We start from the raw sequence: 18,130 nt of genomic DNA, 5'->3' as shown, positions 1-18,130 counted from the left end.
CAAGAAAAATCATAACCAGTAAACTTGAAAATTTAAAGCCAACAAACCACCGAAAAAGCTTAAAAGATGTTCTCCTTCTACAACCAATCAGTGCCAACAGATGCAATGCGCAACAACAGTCTTCTTGGAATCGCAAGAAGCTCTTTAAGAAGCACGATCTGATGGGCTTGTACAAGTTCGCGATCCAGGCCCACCGAGTGGTTGGAGGCATCGTCTTCCGCCGTATGCTCCTTGCCTGAGCTCCGATTGCGTCCACCCCAACGCTACCATTCTTCTCCCACGTTCTGATCATGCAGGGCTATGGTGTGTACGGTTACATGGGCTGGGGAAGAAATTGGAAGAAAAAGACTTATGGAATAAGTTTAACTAACTACAAAAATTATATGAATTGCTCATTGTTTACCCTCCAAACAATTTTATACAATAATTGCTTATTTATAATGTAACATCAGTCACTTAATAAAGCTCTAAAATTTATGGCATTAGATATACTGCAACATATGTCCTATCATGAGTCATTGAACATTTAAAGGCCATTCTATATTCTTTTGTGCCCAGTTTGGATTTTAGAGTTTTTTTCTTTTCAGTAAATCATTTTAGTTCTAAAAGTGTATAACAATCATAATAGTCCTAAAACTGAAAAAAACACTAAAAAGATTATCTAAAGTATAACTGATCAACCATACTACTTTAAAAATTAAAATGTGACTGAAATTATAAGTGACCAACATGACAATAAATAGTAAACGTAGAAACTTATTTAAAATCTCCTTAGCTTCAAAAATCAAGGTGTGAACAAGACACATTTAGGAACTAAAATGGTTCACTCGTCTGTTATCTGTTTGGTTGTTTAAATTAGCGGTTTTTACTTTTGAATCACAAACATCGAAGACCAGCAGCAGAAGCATAAGGTTTGGTGCTTTGCTCTGCTTCTTGTGTGGTTGGCATCGATGCTTGCTACAAGTTATCCGAGTAATGCTATCTCTCCGTATGCAGTTGAATTAAATGAAACACCGTATTACATAGTTTTTTTATGTTATTGACTTTCATAAGCACAAACAACAAATATCCTAGCGGTTCTACATCTAAATGCACAACACCAATGTTGCACCTCCAATGTTGATCTATATAAATAACAGTTAACTTCCATAAACAGGGTAACGAAAAGATGATAAAACGACAAAGCATTAGATCATGTCAATATAATTTCACCTGCAGTAGAAACCCAAAATGAGAGATAAACCTTTGGGTCAAAACTCAATTGTAGTAGCGTGAACCAGTGTCGTAGACACGACCACCAGGATATGGACCCCTAGGTTCAAATCCTTGATCTCTACCACCTCCAAGAAATCGAGCTCTCTCCCTGTTAGGATCAAAATGATCGGCAGAATAACCTCGTTGCACTTCTCCACCTACACCTGGAGCATTCGCATTGTTGAAACCATGAGGGTCTCGGGGTGCCAAGCCACTGCTTGGGTAAGGATCCCTTATGAGTTGCTGGTACTGTTGTTGCCTAGCATGTGCTTCCCTTTGAAGAAATTCAGCTCTTCGGTTGCTATGCTGAGCTCGAAGTGCTGCCAGTTTTTCTTCATACTGAGCATTGATTGCATTAATTTTCTGAAAAGAAATATGTAGAACTTAGTTAAAGCTCAATGGAATTGAAAAATATACAGAATTCAACACGAATAAGATTATCCTTGCAACACCCAGTGTGCTGCAAATATCCAGCTTCAAGACAGTTACATAGATCATTTAAAATACAAGGAAATATGCAGGTGACAACTGACCCAGTGCTCACAGTTAGCTAAAAGAAGAACCCAACTCAACAATAAAAAATAAGAATACTCATGCAAAGATGATTTTGCACATCAATTTAATATTCAGGAAGTATTATAAAAATTATAAAATGGGTCACAGTACTAAGATCAGACAACACCATGGCTAGTTCATATAGTTTAAACGATGCAAAAAAGTACACGCAACTGCTGTATTCAAAGTTTTACAATATCACTTCAAGTTTATCAACCTAGATGCAAAAAGAGCAGTATATAACTGCAGTTTCACATTTGCATAATGACTTTAAGTTTATCAAATGGAAAAGCCTAGGTATACAAGTTACAACAAAACTATCCATTAGAAACAATTTTTTCCTTCCAAAAATTATTCCATAAATGGAGATAGTAACCCGTTGATAAGCTTGCATTGACATAGTTGGATCCCTGCAAATCGTAATTCTAAGAAGATCTGTATCTGATACCTTGGTGTGTTTCTAACTCTACGTAACAGCTATAAAAAGTTTTATAGCTTCAACAGTATCTTTAACATCTTCAAAAAAAGGCAAACTGTATAACATCTATTAGGAAAAAGAAAGAAACAAGACAAAAGAAGTTGCAAAAAGAGTAGAGGACATAGGGTATTTCAAGAACACCGTAACAAATTAATAATGTTTATTTTTATGTTTATCTCAAACCTCTCTGTGTCTGGCATATTCTGCATCTTCAGCGTCATTCTGTTCTTTAGTGAGTTTAATAATGTCATCACGAAAATTCTGCTCAAGACCTTCAAAAGTTTGTGATAAATGATTTCCTTCGTATCCAACATCCATATTTTCTTCATGGGCCTGAGATCTGGAATCATTGTTGTTCCGGCCCTGCCCTTGAAAATAGGACTTTGAAGCATCAACCCCTTGACCTACACTAGAACATGAAACGGTTCCCCTCTGTTTAGGAGTTTGAAAACTCTTTCCGTAATATAAACATGTGTAACCAGGCCTTCTAGACACGGAAGCTAATGTTTTGAAAATTCAAAACTAAAATAGGTTCTGAAAATGTGCCATGTTTACTGAATTACAACTCCATAAAAGCAGACATCAAAAGTAAAATAAATTCATCTCCTATACATCAAGTACTACTTTTAAGTCTGTTCATTGAAAAAGAAGCAAAATTTGCAGAAAGGATGCCAGGAACAAGAATAACTATATGCATTTAATAGCAAATTGGAAAGGATGACATTTAAAAGGATTATGCTGCCCAATTGAGTCACGTGAATTGTTAATCTGTTTTCTGAAGGATTATGCTGCCCAATTGAGTCACGCTAATACCTCACTTCTAATTTAGAAACAAAAATCTCCATATTGAAATACAGAAGAAAGGTTAACAATCATAATACTTTAGATAACTATGACTACACCATATAACGTCTCTTCCTCTTCTTTTCCTAGTCTTCTTTATAATCTCATTATCTTTGTTTCCTCGTCTTCTCTTTACTTTCTCTCCAATTCAGCATTTTCACTTTCTCGATATTTTTTTACAAAATTCAGTACACAAGTGCAGCATGAGTTATTCTTCTGTCTTATGCCATTTATCAGGTGATTTAGTTCTGGCAACAGCGTAAAAAACAGAAGATATATCATACATACACACTCTTCTCCATTAAGTCTACATCATAGATCCTACTTTTTATTTAGTGAAAAACCAACGGTTCAAGACTCGACATTTATGTCAATTTCATGAAAAAAATGGCAAGAAATCAAAATATACATTATACTAAATAATCATAAAAACTTGTAAAAACAATACTTAGTTACAACTTCAAGATTTATGGGCCCCTCACGTGACATACTTCAAAAACATAATTGTTTTCACAAAGCCAGATGCAGCACATAGCTAGGTTAACAGAAGGATAAACAAGTGTGAAGTGGCAGCGAAAAATACTTGCCTTCACTAAACATCCGAGATGCCATTGAATTGGACATCTTCGATTCGTCCATTTCCCATCTCCACTGACCCTCTGGCTTGGAATTCGCATACGGATTCTCTCTTTCTGGAGTAAAGGCTTCGAGCCGTCCTTCAAAATTGCCAGACTTGGCCTCCCCCCTTGGACCGGCCACCATATGATGCATCTGGCTACCAACACTAGTGTTGGCCGATGGATCCCCATAGTGCCCCTGCCGTCGCATTGTCACAAACAACTCCTATGTGAACACAACCTCTGAGACATCAAAACCACAAAACCCAAACCAATCACTAAACCACATAACCCACACTGCAATCATACAGCAACACGCATTTACCGATTACTTGCTCTCACACGAAACATTCCATAAACAAATTGAAACAGATATTTCAAAATAATTACCAACTCTGGGAACTGAATCCCAAATAGAACCATCAAGACATATCAGTCTGTATAATAAACATAAGTCATTGAATCCTAGGGTTGAATAAAGAAATCAAACTAAAAAGTTTAAGTAAATCAATCATAGAAGACGAGCAAGTGTATAGAACGTGCAAAATAACGGGAAAATAAAAAGGATAAAATATGTCAACAGAGCTCTATAACATACCGAATCAATTAGCACTTTGGAATATCGAGCTAGCGAAACAGAACGAGAGTGGAAATGCAATGATATGTTCAACAATTAGCGATCCAAAGGAAAATACATTGCAGGTGACGAGGATGATGAAGTGAGAGTGAAATGAAAATCTGAAAACCCTAATTCAAGAAGGAGGAAGAACCCGTAACTCTACCAGCATTGCTCACAGTTTGCAAAATACACATGGAAAAAATAAAGACAAAGATTTTAGCAACAATAAAAAAAAATATATAAGAATTAAATAACATTTTCGTAAATTTGCGAATTTTGAATAGGTTCTCAATATTTTTTTTCTTCAGTTTTGGTATTAAAATTTTTTATTTGTTTTTTATTCTTATTATTCAGTAACAAGTTGTCTGTACTTTTTGTTTCGCATGAATCTATATATTTTTTCTTTTAGTCTTCAATCATTTTTTTCTCACTTTTTTTTCTGTTGTAAATTTTCTTTCGTTCGTGTTTATGTATTTTATTAGCATATGTGTAAACAATTAAGTAAAAACCATATATATATATATATAAATAAGGGTTTAATTTCTTTTTTCAGCTAGTATATTTTAGCTGTATATCAGGTTTTAGTAGATAAAAATGTTCTCATATATTATGGATTTTTGATCAAGAGTATTTGAATAATTTTCATTCTCAAAACTAAAAAAAAACAAAAAACCTCTAAACTCTTACTCACCTCCCTCATTCTTCTCAATCTTTTCTCTTTGATCTTTCTCACTCCAACATTTTCTCTGTCATCCCTACTGTAATCCCAACTGAAAAAAATTCATAAACACTCGTCTAACCCTAATTCACTTTCATCACTTATCCAATTTGTTTCTCTCTCGTCTACATACTCTCTTACCCACACAATTTCAATTGAAGTGAAATCTTTCGGATAAATCAATGCAATTAGGAGGATTCAATGAAAAGACATCAATTCAAATCCTGAGTTTTCGAATTGAGAGAAATCAAGAATTCTCACTATTTCTTACATTCATGAATAGGTTGGGGTAAAAATATCAAAAAATACTTTAGATAAAACTAAAATATTGGCAATTTGAAACGAAATATGGTTCCAGATCCATGTATTCTTTTTGTAGTATTTTTTTGTACTAGATTCAATTAAATTAGAACAAATCATTTTTTGAATTCTTCTTTTTTATCTTAGTTGTTTTTATCTTTTTCTTAGATTCGAATCCGAAAAAAATTATAAGTTAATTAAAAGCAACCCGTGACACCTTTCTGATTTTTCCAGTTGGAGTACATTAGGGATGACAGAGAAAATGTTGGAGTGAGAGGGATGAAAGAGAAATGATTGAAAGGAATGAGGAGGTGAGTAAGGGTTTGGGGTTTATTCTTTTTTTTTAGAATGAAATTATTCAAATACCATTTACCTTAAAACTTAGAATCCATAATATATGAGAACATTTTTGTCTACTAAAATCCGGTACACATTATTGTACCAACTTAGCATGCAAGTTAGCAAACTCATATATATATATATATATATATATATATATATATATATATATATATATATATATATATATATATATATATATAATTCTTATTTCTTTTTACCTTAAGAAATGTGAATCGTGCATGTTTTTAAAGTTCTTTTTGCTGGAACAAAAATTAATCAACTTGACCCAAATGATGTTCATAAGGGTTTTAATATTTTTTTTATTTCAATATTTTCAATTTGAAGGTAAAAACTAAAAAAAAACTCTTATGCATAATAATATTGTGTAATTATTTAAGTATAATATTGCTTAATAATTTGCTTTCTAGATTTACTTAATAATTATAATAAACTTAAATGTTAAAAATAATTAACATTATTGATGTGATACAGTTAAAAGTCGTGTTTTCTAAATAAAATTTCATGTTAGTGCTTAAACCAACACTTGATATAATCAAAGGAAAGAAAAATGTTAATAATAAACATATAAAAAATAATAATCTATAAACAAAGGTCTAATATAAACAAGAGAGATAATTTTTTTAAATAAAAATAGTAAATTTTTAAAATTTAAGACAATAAAGAATACAAAATGAGATTTCTAAGAGAATATACTATTCCAACACTGGATTAAATGAAAAACAGGTAAAAAAAAGTGAAGATATTATTTCAATAATACAAGTTTTTATTACTGCTGTATTATAGATGGCTACAAGAAAAAAAAAAATGTATTTTTATACAACTATTTATTGAATAATTTAGTATTAATTAAGATAATTTAGTATTTTTTTTCTATCCAACCAAAACACAGTGTAAGAGACCACATCTCATTAGGCAATTTTATAAAATTGAATTAAATCTAAACAGAAATAAATTTCAATCATGAACCTTATATAGCATCACAAGTCCAAAGTCATGCAGTGACTTTGACATCACTGAATTTTAGCCTTACATGATTCTGACTGGTGAAAGGTGATATACGGTACACATTACAATGAAAACACTTGACAATGAAGCAAAGAAGTTCGCCAGATCAATCATACAAAGGACACTTCATATATCAGACACCAAAGATCCAAGAACGATCTTAAAATTAAACTTAATGCAAGTTAACAACTCGTCCCGATCATTCTTCAGTGTCATCTTCAGAGAGTAAGGTCCCTGCAAAACGAACAGTGAGGGAAATGAGCTCAGTAATGTGAGGTTTAACCAAAACAAAATTTTGCTGTCTAAGACAGATGACTAAACCAAGAAGACAAAATTCAAGAAAATTTTACCACGTGATTATTCTGTGCCTTAGGACCCAACCAAAACATCAGTACAGTACGTGACAAAATAGGTGCTGATTATCACCTTATCAGTGTCTATTACCCTGAGTGCTCAGATCAAGCATCAAACGAAACAAAATTGTCTTTTTGTGGGAGATGGGTACTCTCACAGTTCACATTCAGCTGTGTTTTTTTCTTGTTACAATAGGATGGTTTATTTTAGAGGATGTATTCATTAGGAATAGATTATATATATGTGAAAATGTAAGGAATTGACACCACTTCTAATGTAGGATTTAAATTTATACTTAGATTATTCTCAATACAGTAATTACTATTAGATATATCATATCTTTTATCTTTTATTAGTTTGTTATTATTTCTCATTTGTATTTTGGGCTTAACCCATATTTCTTCTATTATAAATAGAGAACCCTATGTGTGTATTTAACACAAGGGAGATTAATTCAAATATAGTTTTTCACTATATTCAACATGGTATCAGAGCAGGTTCTCTGATCTTCTTCCGGGTCTCTACTGTCTGCCGGCGGCCGGCCGCCGTGGCCGCCGGCAGCCCCTAAAATTTCAGTGGGCAACCCTTTCTTTTCTTCTTAAATCTGTGCCACAGTCAGTACCAGTGCAGCCAGTCGCCTCTGCCGTCGACCATCGCCAGCCACTGTCCGCTTCCAACCTCTGTCTGCGGCCGGCCACCGTCGCCGCCGCTGTTGTCGCCGTCGCCACCGCCGGCCACCGTCACAGTTTCGACGGGTGACCTGGGGATCTGGACCGTCTCTTCGAGCGACGGCCAACCACGCCGGTTTCGAGAGCCACTTCTCAGTCACGCGCCGCCACACAACCCTTCTTTCCGGCCAGTCCGTCGTCGCCGCCGCCGCCGAACGTCGTTTGCTCCGACGAAGTCAAGGGTTAGGTGCGCCTTGAGAAGCGCAACCCAACCCTAGTGGTCCCGTTCTCCGAAGCCTCTGCACCAGCTGTCACGCGCCGCTTCTTCTCGGCCAGTCTCGGCCGCGTGTTCTGCACGCGCCGCCTTCCATAGCTCTCGCCGGACCTCCCTCTCTCTGTTCAGACCTTCCAGAGCAGCCATTGCTGCCATCTTCGTCTGTCTTCGTCTCCGCCGTTGATTGTCCGGTTGTTTGCCGTTGGCTGCTGTCGGCACCGTTTTCCGCTGTACAGCCACCGTTTTCCGCTGTACAGCCACTGTTTTCCGCTGTACAGCCACTGTTTTCCGCTGTACAGCCACTGTTTGCCGCTGTACAGCCACTGTTTGCCGCTGTACAGCCACTGTTTGCCGCTGTACAGCCACTGTTTGCCGCTGTCCAGACGCTGTATGCTTCCAACCACTGTAGGCCCCCATCACCTCGTCAGTTAGTGATGGCAGTTCCTGTAGTTTTGTTGCTTCCAGCCATCAGTCAGTGATGGCAATTTAGTCCCTACAGTTTTATAGCTATCAACCGCCGCTGCAGTCGCTACCGTCTCAAACAGATGCAACTGCGTCAGTTCTTCTTGGGCTAGAGTTTAGTCCGATCTTCTTTTGATACACTGCTAAGTATCACCACTTGGGAGTTGTCCAGCAAAGAATTTTGGACCTCCAACATGTCTTTGGATCTTTGATGCCTTTGTTTCAGCATTGTAGCTTAATATTTTGTTTTGTTTTAGTGGTTCAGCAACTGTGATCTTTCACATTTCCACCTTCACACTAAGGGGGAGTACGTTTCCAAGACACTGCAAGTCACATAAATATGGGTGTAGTCCCTGCAGTTTTGTAGATTTCAGCCATATTTCTTCTATTATAAATAGAGAACCCTATGTGTGTATTTTACACAAGGGAGATTAATCCAAATATAGTTTTTCACTATATTCAACAATTACAAAGGTGTAATATTTTCCTTTTATCTTGTGGTTTGACCTTGTACAGGATGACCGCCCGGTCAGCCACATACCGAGTGGTCAATACTCCTTCATCCATTGTGAAACATTCAGTCCGCCACGGATTTTATTTTGGTATCACTCCAAAAGACTTCTTACCAATGGAAGTATCTTATGTGTATATAAACTTTTTATCCGATATGAGACTTTGTTTGTACCCAACATTAGACATAGTGACACACCATGTGGAATGCACACTTCATCCCAAAGTCCCTGACAGGAAACATTGAAAGAGATCACAACAATTGACATTTAGGAAAAGTAAACATCCCAGCACCCGCTCTAACTTTACCATTTTCATCTACCACTTCCTTCTATCTACCTTTAGCAGGAAACTCCCTCCCTTCTAATATTCTATTACATCTATCCACCAATGCATAAATGTGCCCATCCATCCTTGTAGCTCCAGTCTATTCTATTATTCACCTTCTGCCTAAGAAGGCCTTATATCCCTATAAAATTAGAAAGGTTTGCACCCTATGAAGCCCAGATACGGATAGGGACGCGGATGCGATACGGACACAGAGCTATGGCAAAATTGAATAAACAGAGAACACAGGGCACGGCAAGTATACACACATTAGTTTCAAACTGTCAACTAACACAAAAATGAATTTAATCTATCTATCTAATATCCAAAAAGTGAAAAGTAGTGATCATATACGATTTGTTCCTTATTTTTATAAACATAATAGAAACTTATGTAATAAGTTTAGAAGTTTGAGTTTTTTAGAAAATCATTAGATTTGTGATTATTAACATTATGTTGGAGCCATGTCAAAATCATGTCAAAGACAAAAAAATGTCTTTTAAATTGGACACTTTACGGATTTCTGTGTCATACGAGTATCGTAAGTGCGTTAGTGTCCGATATATATCAGACACGGGACAACCGGACACGCCATTTATGAGGTGTGTCCGAGCTTTATAGTTTGCACGTGCATAGGACCAACAACTGAGTTAAATCTAACCTTTCAGACAATCATATAAAATAAATAAATCCAACACATGAATCATATATTGTTCTTGCCTACTAAAAGTTTAAATGCCACTTGAAAAGAATCATGCTCGACTAGCTGCAAAGTATTTCATAAATTAAAAAAATATTAAGAACCTTAGAAGATACTATAGATGGAAGGAAGTATGAACAACAATGACTTAATATAAAAAGACAAAGGCCTAATGTTCAGTTAAACTCTTTATAGTAAAAGCATGTTCTAATGGTTATTTTTCTGAAGCTTCATTCAGCATTCCTTTATCACTTTTGATTGAATTATCTTCCACTTGATTAACATTTCTTGATAAAGCTTATATTGTTCTTCCCATATGTCCAAACATAATCGTATCAATAGGAGATCCTTCAACTTTCCCCAAATACATTTGTTCCTAATTTTATCTTTCCTCGTGTCTAACCATATCATCTCTGCTACACATGCTTATCACTGCCTGCCTAATATTAACTATCATAGAGCATTGACCATCTTATACATGTATTGTAACAGACATTTGATGTCACGGATCTCGCTTTAAACACTTTTAGCCAACAGAGACTGATTTAGAAAGGCAGAACGACTATTGATTCAAATTCAATCTGTTATATGGGTTTGTTAACTCAGTCTCCATGACCATCACAGATATAAATAGCATTTCAATGATCATTCATTTGCATGTTCACTGGTAGCAAAATGACTTGTGATTTCACATTTCGGTGATTCTTGATGTCACGGAGAGAGAACAAGACAACTTTTAAAAGTACATTTAGATATAGGAAAACTTGCTATGTGAAAAAAGGCTAGTTTGAATGTCTCCAATAAACCCACTTTTCAAAAGAAAAAGAAAATCATGTGTAAAAGAACTACATGTGAGGATCTCCTGGAAGTAACACTGCAAGACATTTCACATTCTAATGGGATAAATTTAATTACTCTTGATCATAGCAAACTTTAAATTGCAATAATTTTTAAGTTACAAGCCTATAAAAGAGAAGATGGTACAATACACACCGAGTGCAAATTTGTAAATGCCCAACAATAAAAAATAAATTAGCACCAGAATCAAAGGAAGCTACATTTCCTGATAGGATTATATTTTTGCAAAGTCATCAGCATTGGTAAGATAGTGATAAAGTGAAACTAACCGGTGGAGTAATTACAGGCAATGTTTGGGTGTGTGAAATCACAAAATTGCCATTAGAAACAGGGCACTTTACTTCTTTACAAAGATCAATGTTTTCTGTATGGACAGGCACCCCAACGTATGAAACTCCAATTACTACCTCTCCACCAAGGATAGATTTACCTGCATGAAGGATAGACAGAAATCTCACTTGTAATCTGTTAAAATAGACAAGTGATACTCTAAGATAAGGAGCAAATAAAGTGAGCCAAAAATATAAATGATAGCTTCTGAATCATTTGCAAATTACAGGCGTCTAGACAAATTATTTTGCTTACACATACTTAAAATTCAAAAACAACGCTGAAATGTATGTAATGTACTACAATCCAGATAAAATAAAATTTGATGGAATTTTTGAAAACAACAAAACTAGACAAATAAGAAGAGAGGATAAGGGTATTACCTGAAGTAGCATAGATCTTAAAGGTAGCCGGATGGCCACTCTTCACAGGGTCTGGTGATATATCAACTCCAGTCACCTTCACAGGATAGTTTGCCTTCTTATCTGCAAGGATTGTTTAGTGAAAAAATAAATATACACAAGAAGATTACCATGACCTAAACAACCTGAACAAACCATGAACACAACAGATAAGCTACCAGCACTACATGAAATCACACAGTGACACATTCCCAAAATTAATATAAAGAGAAATATTAGCAATACGTGCTCTTGCTCACACTAAAGCACGCCTTAATATATACTAAAACTTATTAAAAATGACAGTTTCATAGGTCTCACCGAGCATCCAAAATGTACGGTTGCTTAAATGAACTGTTTAACTTAATTTTATGGATCTTGAAATATCATACAGATTTAAACACTATTCAGTGAAACTCATGTGAATAATAAAGTTGCTATAGTCTTTGTTTAATCTAGATTTGCAGATCCTACAATTGATTCCTTTTAATGATTTTTTTTTTTGGGATCAAAGTTCTATTTCTTGAGTTTCATCATTCAAATTGTTTAGGTTGCATTGCACCATCTGTCTTGTTGATCGATCATTTTTCTCCTCGATAGTTTTTTTTTTCTCAAAAATATTTTAAGCAACATTTCTATATAATCAATTGTGCTAGTATAGTCAACGCCAGCTCATATGCTTGGATGCTATAAAAATTTAAGAAGCAGTGTTTATCATTGATCAACCTCTTAAAAACGCACATGGGAGGAGATAGTCGTAAGGAGACAACCACTTTCATGATTTTGTTGTTTTCAATAAATTTCAACCTAATAGCATCTTCCTGCAGTTTTTCTTCGTCCAAAAACAACAGGTTCCAATTTCAAACAGAAACCAAAAAAGGTTTATATTTTCGTATAAACTTTGAAATTTGCAGGATCAATTGGAGGGTGGCAAAGGGAGCAGAAAAAACCAATTGTGCAGATGAAAAGTTAAAATCAACAAACAGAAGTAGTTAAACGTTAAAACACACAGAGAAGTAAAACTGAATTTCTAATCTAATATTTAACCGATCGGATCAAACCAAAATGATAAGAACAAAAAGTCAACACAGAAAGAGAGAGTGATGAAGTACCGCAATAAGAGATTTGAGTTGCAGCTTGTGCCTGAAAGGGTGAAAGGAAGAGAATGAATAAGGAAAAGAGAAGGTAGAGTTTGGGAAGAGAGTGAAACTCCATGGCTCAGTGCAAATCGTTGAACAAGGAAGAAAGCTTGGATGAACAAGAGAGTGAGAACTAGGAAGGAAGAGATACACTCATAAACTCAAGGTTTTGCTTAGATATTAAACAAAATTAGTGGCTCCCACAATGTGACGACAAATACAATAAAATCAACATTAAATATAATTCTGAAAGCACGTGGGCCTGTGTGGGTATTTCTTTTTCAATTACCAAAATGAAAATAACATAGCACAGTAGTTTTTATTTAAAAAAAATAGTTTAAAAGTAAGGATAAAATTATAAAAAAGTTATACCAAAAAATTGTGTCGTATTAGTGTAGATGAGTCTACGTTTTAAGAATTCTACTTGATCTAATTCACCTGAGTAGGACGTCTGCGTTCAATTTTTAAATTTATCATGATTTTAATATCGGTAACTTCTTTTAATATTTATTTCTTTATTATACTATGTCCCAATATCTCACTATCCTATTATTATTAGTATGTTCCTAAGATAATACAGTGCAAATTATAACCACCTACATTTTCAATATTTCCACCTTAATATTATCTAATTTACATGGTATATGATTATCACTAGACAATTTGATTAATTACATATTAGTTTACGAAAATTAATGATGTACCAATTATTACATGTAACTTATCATCTGATCAAACATTTTTTTATAAAGTAAAGGTTTAATCCTTTATTATATCTCTATTTATGTACGAATGTCTCAATTTGGTCCTCGTTTTTTTAAAGTGTATCAAAATGGTCCTTAATTTTAAAAATTGATATCAATTGAGTCCTTTCCGTTAAGTTGGGTGGACGGCGTTAAAAAAATTTATGAGTGGATGCTGAGATGACGAACGAACGCTCGTCCACCAGCGAACGAACGCTCGTCACCGAATGTATTGAATGGTAAGAGTTATAAATTAAAATAAACAATATGCACCGCGTGCAGTGCATGGGAATGTGGTATTCTAGTAAAATACAGAGGTCATAGGAGCCTTTTTTTTTAATATTTTTTTTATAACTTACATGATGATGAGTGGTGACTCATAATTAATCATTAATATTTTTTCAAAAATGAATCACTAAAATAATGACATACAATACTGTTAAAATTGTTAACAAACATATGACCTTATTATAAAAAAACAAAAAGTTATTATGAAAAGCTTTTAACATATTAAATTCCCTTGCAGAAAGACATTTAAAGGAGTTTACTTAAATCTATAAACTTAATATTAAAGTTAACTTTCAAGCTTAATTTTAATTTTAGTAAACTAAAAAACATCATTTTCATTTAATAAATAATTAAATTATTTGTTCAACTCCAAACATTTTACCCTATGGTTCAATATATCATCTTCTAGTATATCATTAATATAAAAATTTCGATTGAACTGTTATGAATCCATTTTAATTAATCAAAGTATTCAATTCAAGCACAATCTAGAAAATGAACAAAAAGTTACTTATTTATCAGCATCTCGCTGCAAATGATGTTGAAACTCCAATGAACATGTTGAAGAATACCTATGGTGTACAACAACCCACCATATTTCAACCACTTCAACTACTCATTCAACTTCATATTTTAAAAACCAAAAGACATACAATATAAAAACTCTTCCTAATCCTGACAAACTCAGACAGAGATACTTCTTGTGAGAATAATAAGGTTATCCCCATTCCACGGCAAGTTTCTTAAATGCATTCATTAGCAAGCAATCCCATTTAAGAAATGGTAATAAAATTGAATAACCAAAACAGAAATATTTAAAATAAACAATAAGAGAAGTATTTAGGACACAAAACGAAAATTATCCTTTCCACATATTACTGTTTCACTTTCTCACAATCAACTACTAAAATGCTACTCATTTTTTAGTCCATAGTCCACGCTACAGTTACGGAACATCAAAACAGTATCATCATCATCAGTTTCATCATCATTCATTTTTCATCAATTCAGATTCTACATTCCTTCGGCACAAGTCATTACTGTTGGGCGCACTGTACCCTCTGTGCACCACCAGGCATATCATCATCCTCCTCATATGCTTCCTGAGCAGCTTGTTGCTGCCTCCTCCTAGACTCCTCATCCATGTTGACATCATGAAGTGTGGTCTCCTCACATTCGTCCAGCTCCATGTCTGTTAACTGTGAAGGCTGCTTTGGGGGCAGAACGGCTTCCAAAGCCTTAACCTGATCAGGATTTAGAAAATCTGGGAATTCCACAGTGAAGTGAAGATAAAGCTTCCCCTTCATGAATGGCCTCTGGTACATGGGCATCCCCTCGTCATTAATAGCCTTGTATGAATCTGCATGTGTAGACCTTACAAAAGTTAAAAATCACAGATAAATAGAAACCTAAAAGGATTACATGTGAATCATTTATGTACCAGGTTTCACAACTTCCCCAGGATTTGATTTAATAAGAAGCTGACGGCCATCCAAGTGGGTCAGGACAAATTGGAAACCACACAAAGCCTCAGTAAGGGACAAGGTGTGCTCAACAAAAAGATCTTCACTCTTTCTTTTGAATTTAGGATGCTCCTTCTGCTGAAGCACAAAGACAATATCCCCAGTAATGGTGTCCGGCTGCACACACAAACAATCATTGCACACAAACAATCATTAAACGTCTGATAAACTATGTAATCAATAATCATAAACTAAATGCCAATAAGAATATTGTAAGCATCACAGCATACCGCTTCATCAGCTTCACCAGGGAATGTAATCTTCTGCCCATTCTGCATTCCCTTTTCCACAATTACTTCAAGAACCTTCTTCTCCTGCACAACCTTCTCTCCCTTGCATTGTGGGCAGCGATCTCTATCATTGATAGTTTCTCCAGTACCCTTACATTCATTGCAAGCATGCTGCATTTGTTGAATCATGGATGGACCAAGGTGTCTTATAGAAACCTTCATACCAGTTCCTTGACAACCAGCACACTTCATCGAAGCCCCAGACTTAGAACCCTTGCTGTAAACAATTCACAAACACTAATACAATAAATCCCATGGATAGAACACACAACAATAATGCAAACAATAAAATCCAACTGGACAAATATGATTCCGCTTATCATCCAGTAAACATAAAAACCAGTAAACATAAAAACGTTGTTTGCTTACAAACTGTAAAAAAAATGCCATCTTATAGCCCTTGTCTTCCACAAGAAAAAAAATATATATATGGTTTCAGTCCTTCATTTATGAACATAAGGTTATATATGACACATGTCCACAAATGAGAAAACAAAAGGAGTCATTATATTTTGAAGACTATAGATGATCATTGTCATAGACAGAGGGACTAAAAAGTAGCAAATACTAATCGCATCCTTCCCTCAAAACCAAAAAAGGCATTATTCCCTTGAACTTAATTGGACTCAAGAACTAAATCGTTCAATACACCTACAAAGAATAAAAACTACTCCATGTCTAAATTAAATCAAAAAACAAAAATTGTCCGTAAAAATTAATTTGTTCATAAAAGAAAACATTCAACCTCCCAACAATATAAAGTAGATCATGTTCAAACTAACTAATAACATAATTCTAAACCCAATACAAACGACTTTTCCAAAAAAGAAAACTACTATAAATCAATACCCAAACAAATTCTGAAAATACCTACCCACTGCACTTGGAGCATATGACATTTCTGGAGAGGGACAGCTTCTTTGAAGTCCCTAAGTAAAGGTCCTCCAGAGAGACCTTGAGAGGGTGAACCACATCTTCTCCGCGCCTCTGTCTCCTACCACGACTACTACCACCTGTTCACATAGCCATAACACCTTTAGCACACAGTCAAACTTATCATAAGATTATGAATCCCATTAAAATTAACAAGCATTCATTAATTGAATAGTCAAACCTGATCCAAAAGGACTTCCACCGCCAAAGAAAGATGAAAAGATATCAAATGGATCATGGCCACCGCCACCACCCATTCCTTCCTTAAGCGCATCTTCACCATACTGATCATATATCTCACGCTTCTCAGGATCACTCAGAACCTCATAAGCTTGAGCCAACTCTTTAAACTACACCAGACAACAAAAAACATAAGCATAGCCTCACTTGCATAAAAACTACAAAGGACAGGGGCAGACAGCAATTAATCCCTAATTCAACCAACAATCCCTAAGTCAATTGAAACCTAAATCAACGAATTAAACCCTAATCAAAGCAGAAATGGAATAAACCTGAACTGATAAGGTACCTTCTCGGGATCACCGCCCTTGTCGGGGTGATTTTTGATGGCGGCTTTTTTGTAAGCCTTCTTCAAATCATCCTGTGAAGCATTTTTAGAGACGCCGAGGATTTCGTAGTACCGTGTGTTATCGCTCTTCTTTGGTGCCCTCCCAAACATCGTGCTCTAATGGATCGAAATGGAAACCCTAGTTTGAGGTTGCGAATAACAGCGAAAAGAGAAAGTTAGATCGGAACAAACGAGAGAAGAAGAAACACCCTAGGTAAGAAAACTCTAGAGTTGAATATTTATATTTATATTCAAATTCTTCTTTATTTTTGTCTCTATTTTTTGTGGTGGAGATTGAGTGAAGAGTGCTAGATGGACGGCTGCGATAGAGGGTGCTTGTGGCGTGGGTCCCAGAGTAGAAGAGTCTAGAATTTTTTGTTTGCTTGTTTAGGTGAAGTTGAAGGTGTGAACCATTGGATATGAATGTGTTCCATTTGGAATTTTGTTCTAGATCCTTCTCCGTAAGCTCTAGGAAATGCAGGAGGGTTCTATTTCTTTTTCTAATGTTATATTCTTTAAAAATATTTTTTTTATTTTTTATTTAATTCAGTCAAAATTGTAATCCATAATTCTCTAAGAAAAAATGAAGGGTCAAAAGTGGTTGCTTAATCATATGTATTCTAAAGGCTTAATACCTTATTTTGTCCTCAGTTTCGCTCGAAAATATCAAATTAGTCCATCTTGTAAATTACGTCCTCACTTAATAAAATTTGCATCAATGAAATCCCTTCCGTTAAATCCGTACAAATGCCGTTAATTATTTTTTTCTTTCTTCTACTTAGATAATTAACGTCGTTTGTACGGATTTAACGGAATGGATTTTATTGATGTAAATTTTATTAAGTGAGGACGTAATTGACGCATTTTTTAAAGGATGGACTAATTTGACATTTTTGAGCGAAACTGAGGACAAAATAGGTATTCTAAATATATATGTATATATATTCTCACATTTACTTTATAATTTTATCTTTTAAATAATTTATTTTAAAATTAAATTTATTTTATTA

The 18,130-nt window shown here is 34.8% G+C and overlaps 3 protein-coding genes across 6 annotated transcripts; all 3 read right to left on the bottom strand.

Moving 5' to 3' along the window:
- On the bottom strand, window positions 1-4,568 carry LOC148203099 (uncharacterized). 4 transcript variants are annotated; one of them, XM_088105651.1, is made up of 5 exons: window positions 4,346-4,568; window positions 3,718-3,990; window positions 2,471-2,691; window positions 1,213-1,617; window positions 1-322 (listed from the first exon to the last, which is right to left on the bottom strand). In XM_088105651.1, the coding sequence occupies exons 2-4, from the start codon at window positions 3,956-3,958 to the stop codon at window positions 1,258-1,260; spliced, it is 822 nt and encodes a 273-aa protein (XP_087961777.1). In that variant the 5' UTR covers window positions 3,959-3,990; window positions 4,346-4,568; the 3' UTR covers window positions 1-322; window positions 1,213-1,257. The 4 variants fall into 4 exon arrangements, with proteins under 4 accessions (XP_087961777.1, XP_087961776.1, XP_087961778.1 ...); XM_088105650.1 differs by lacking the exon at window positions 1-322 and having other exon boundaries at window positions 984-1,617; XM_088105652.1 differs by lacking the exon at window positions 1-322 and having other exon boundaries at window positions 984-1,617; window positions 3,718-3,973.
- Window positions 4,569-6,678: 2,110 nt separating this feature from the next.
- Window positions 6,679-12,939, bottom strand: LOC124825774 (uncharacterized). Its single transcript, XM_088105648.1, has 4 exons — window positions 12,749-12,939; window positions 11,619-11,720; window positions 11,175-11,335; window positions 6,679-6,986 (listed from the first exon to the last, which is right to left on the bottom strand). The coding sequence occupies exons 1-4, from the start codon at window positions 12,849-12,851 to the stop codon at window positions 6,879-6,881; spliced, it is 474 nt and encodes a 157-aa protein (XP_087961774.1). The 5' UTR covers window positions 12,852-12,939; the 3' UTR covers window positions 6,679-6,878.
- A 1,664-nt stretch (window positions 12,940-14,603) lies between these two features.
- On the bottom strand, window positions 14,604-17,331 carry LOC148203098 (dnaJ protein homolog). The gene is made up of 6 exons (XM_088105647.1): window positions 17,082-17,331; window positions 16,734-16,902; window positions 16,494-16,632; window positions 15,560-15,836; window positions 15,248-15,446; window positions 14,604-15,166 (listed from the first exon to the last, which is right to left on the bottom strand). Exons 1-6 carry the CDS (start codon window positions 17,229-17,231, stop codon window positions 14,844-14,846), a joined length of 1,257 nt encoding a protein of 418 aa, XP_087961773.1. The 5' UTR covers window positions 17,232-17,331; the 3' UTR covers window positions 14,604-14,843.
- Window positions 17,332-18,130: the final 799 nt, after the last annotated feature.

This window comes from Vigna umbellata, chromosome 2 (assembly GCF_029865625.1).
Source record: "Vigna umbellata cultivar VRB3 chromosome 2, Vumbellata_1.0, whole genome shotgun sequence".
Taxonomy (NCBI): domain Eukaryota; kingdom Viridiplantae; phylum Streptophyta; class Magnoliopsida; order Fabales; family Fabaceae; genus Vigna; species Vigna umbellata.
This window is presented reverse-complemented; position numbering and strand designations above follow the sequence as displayed.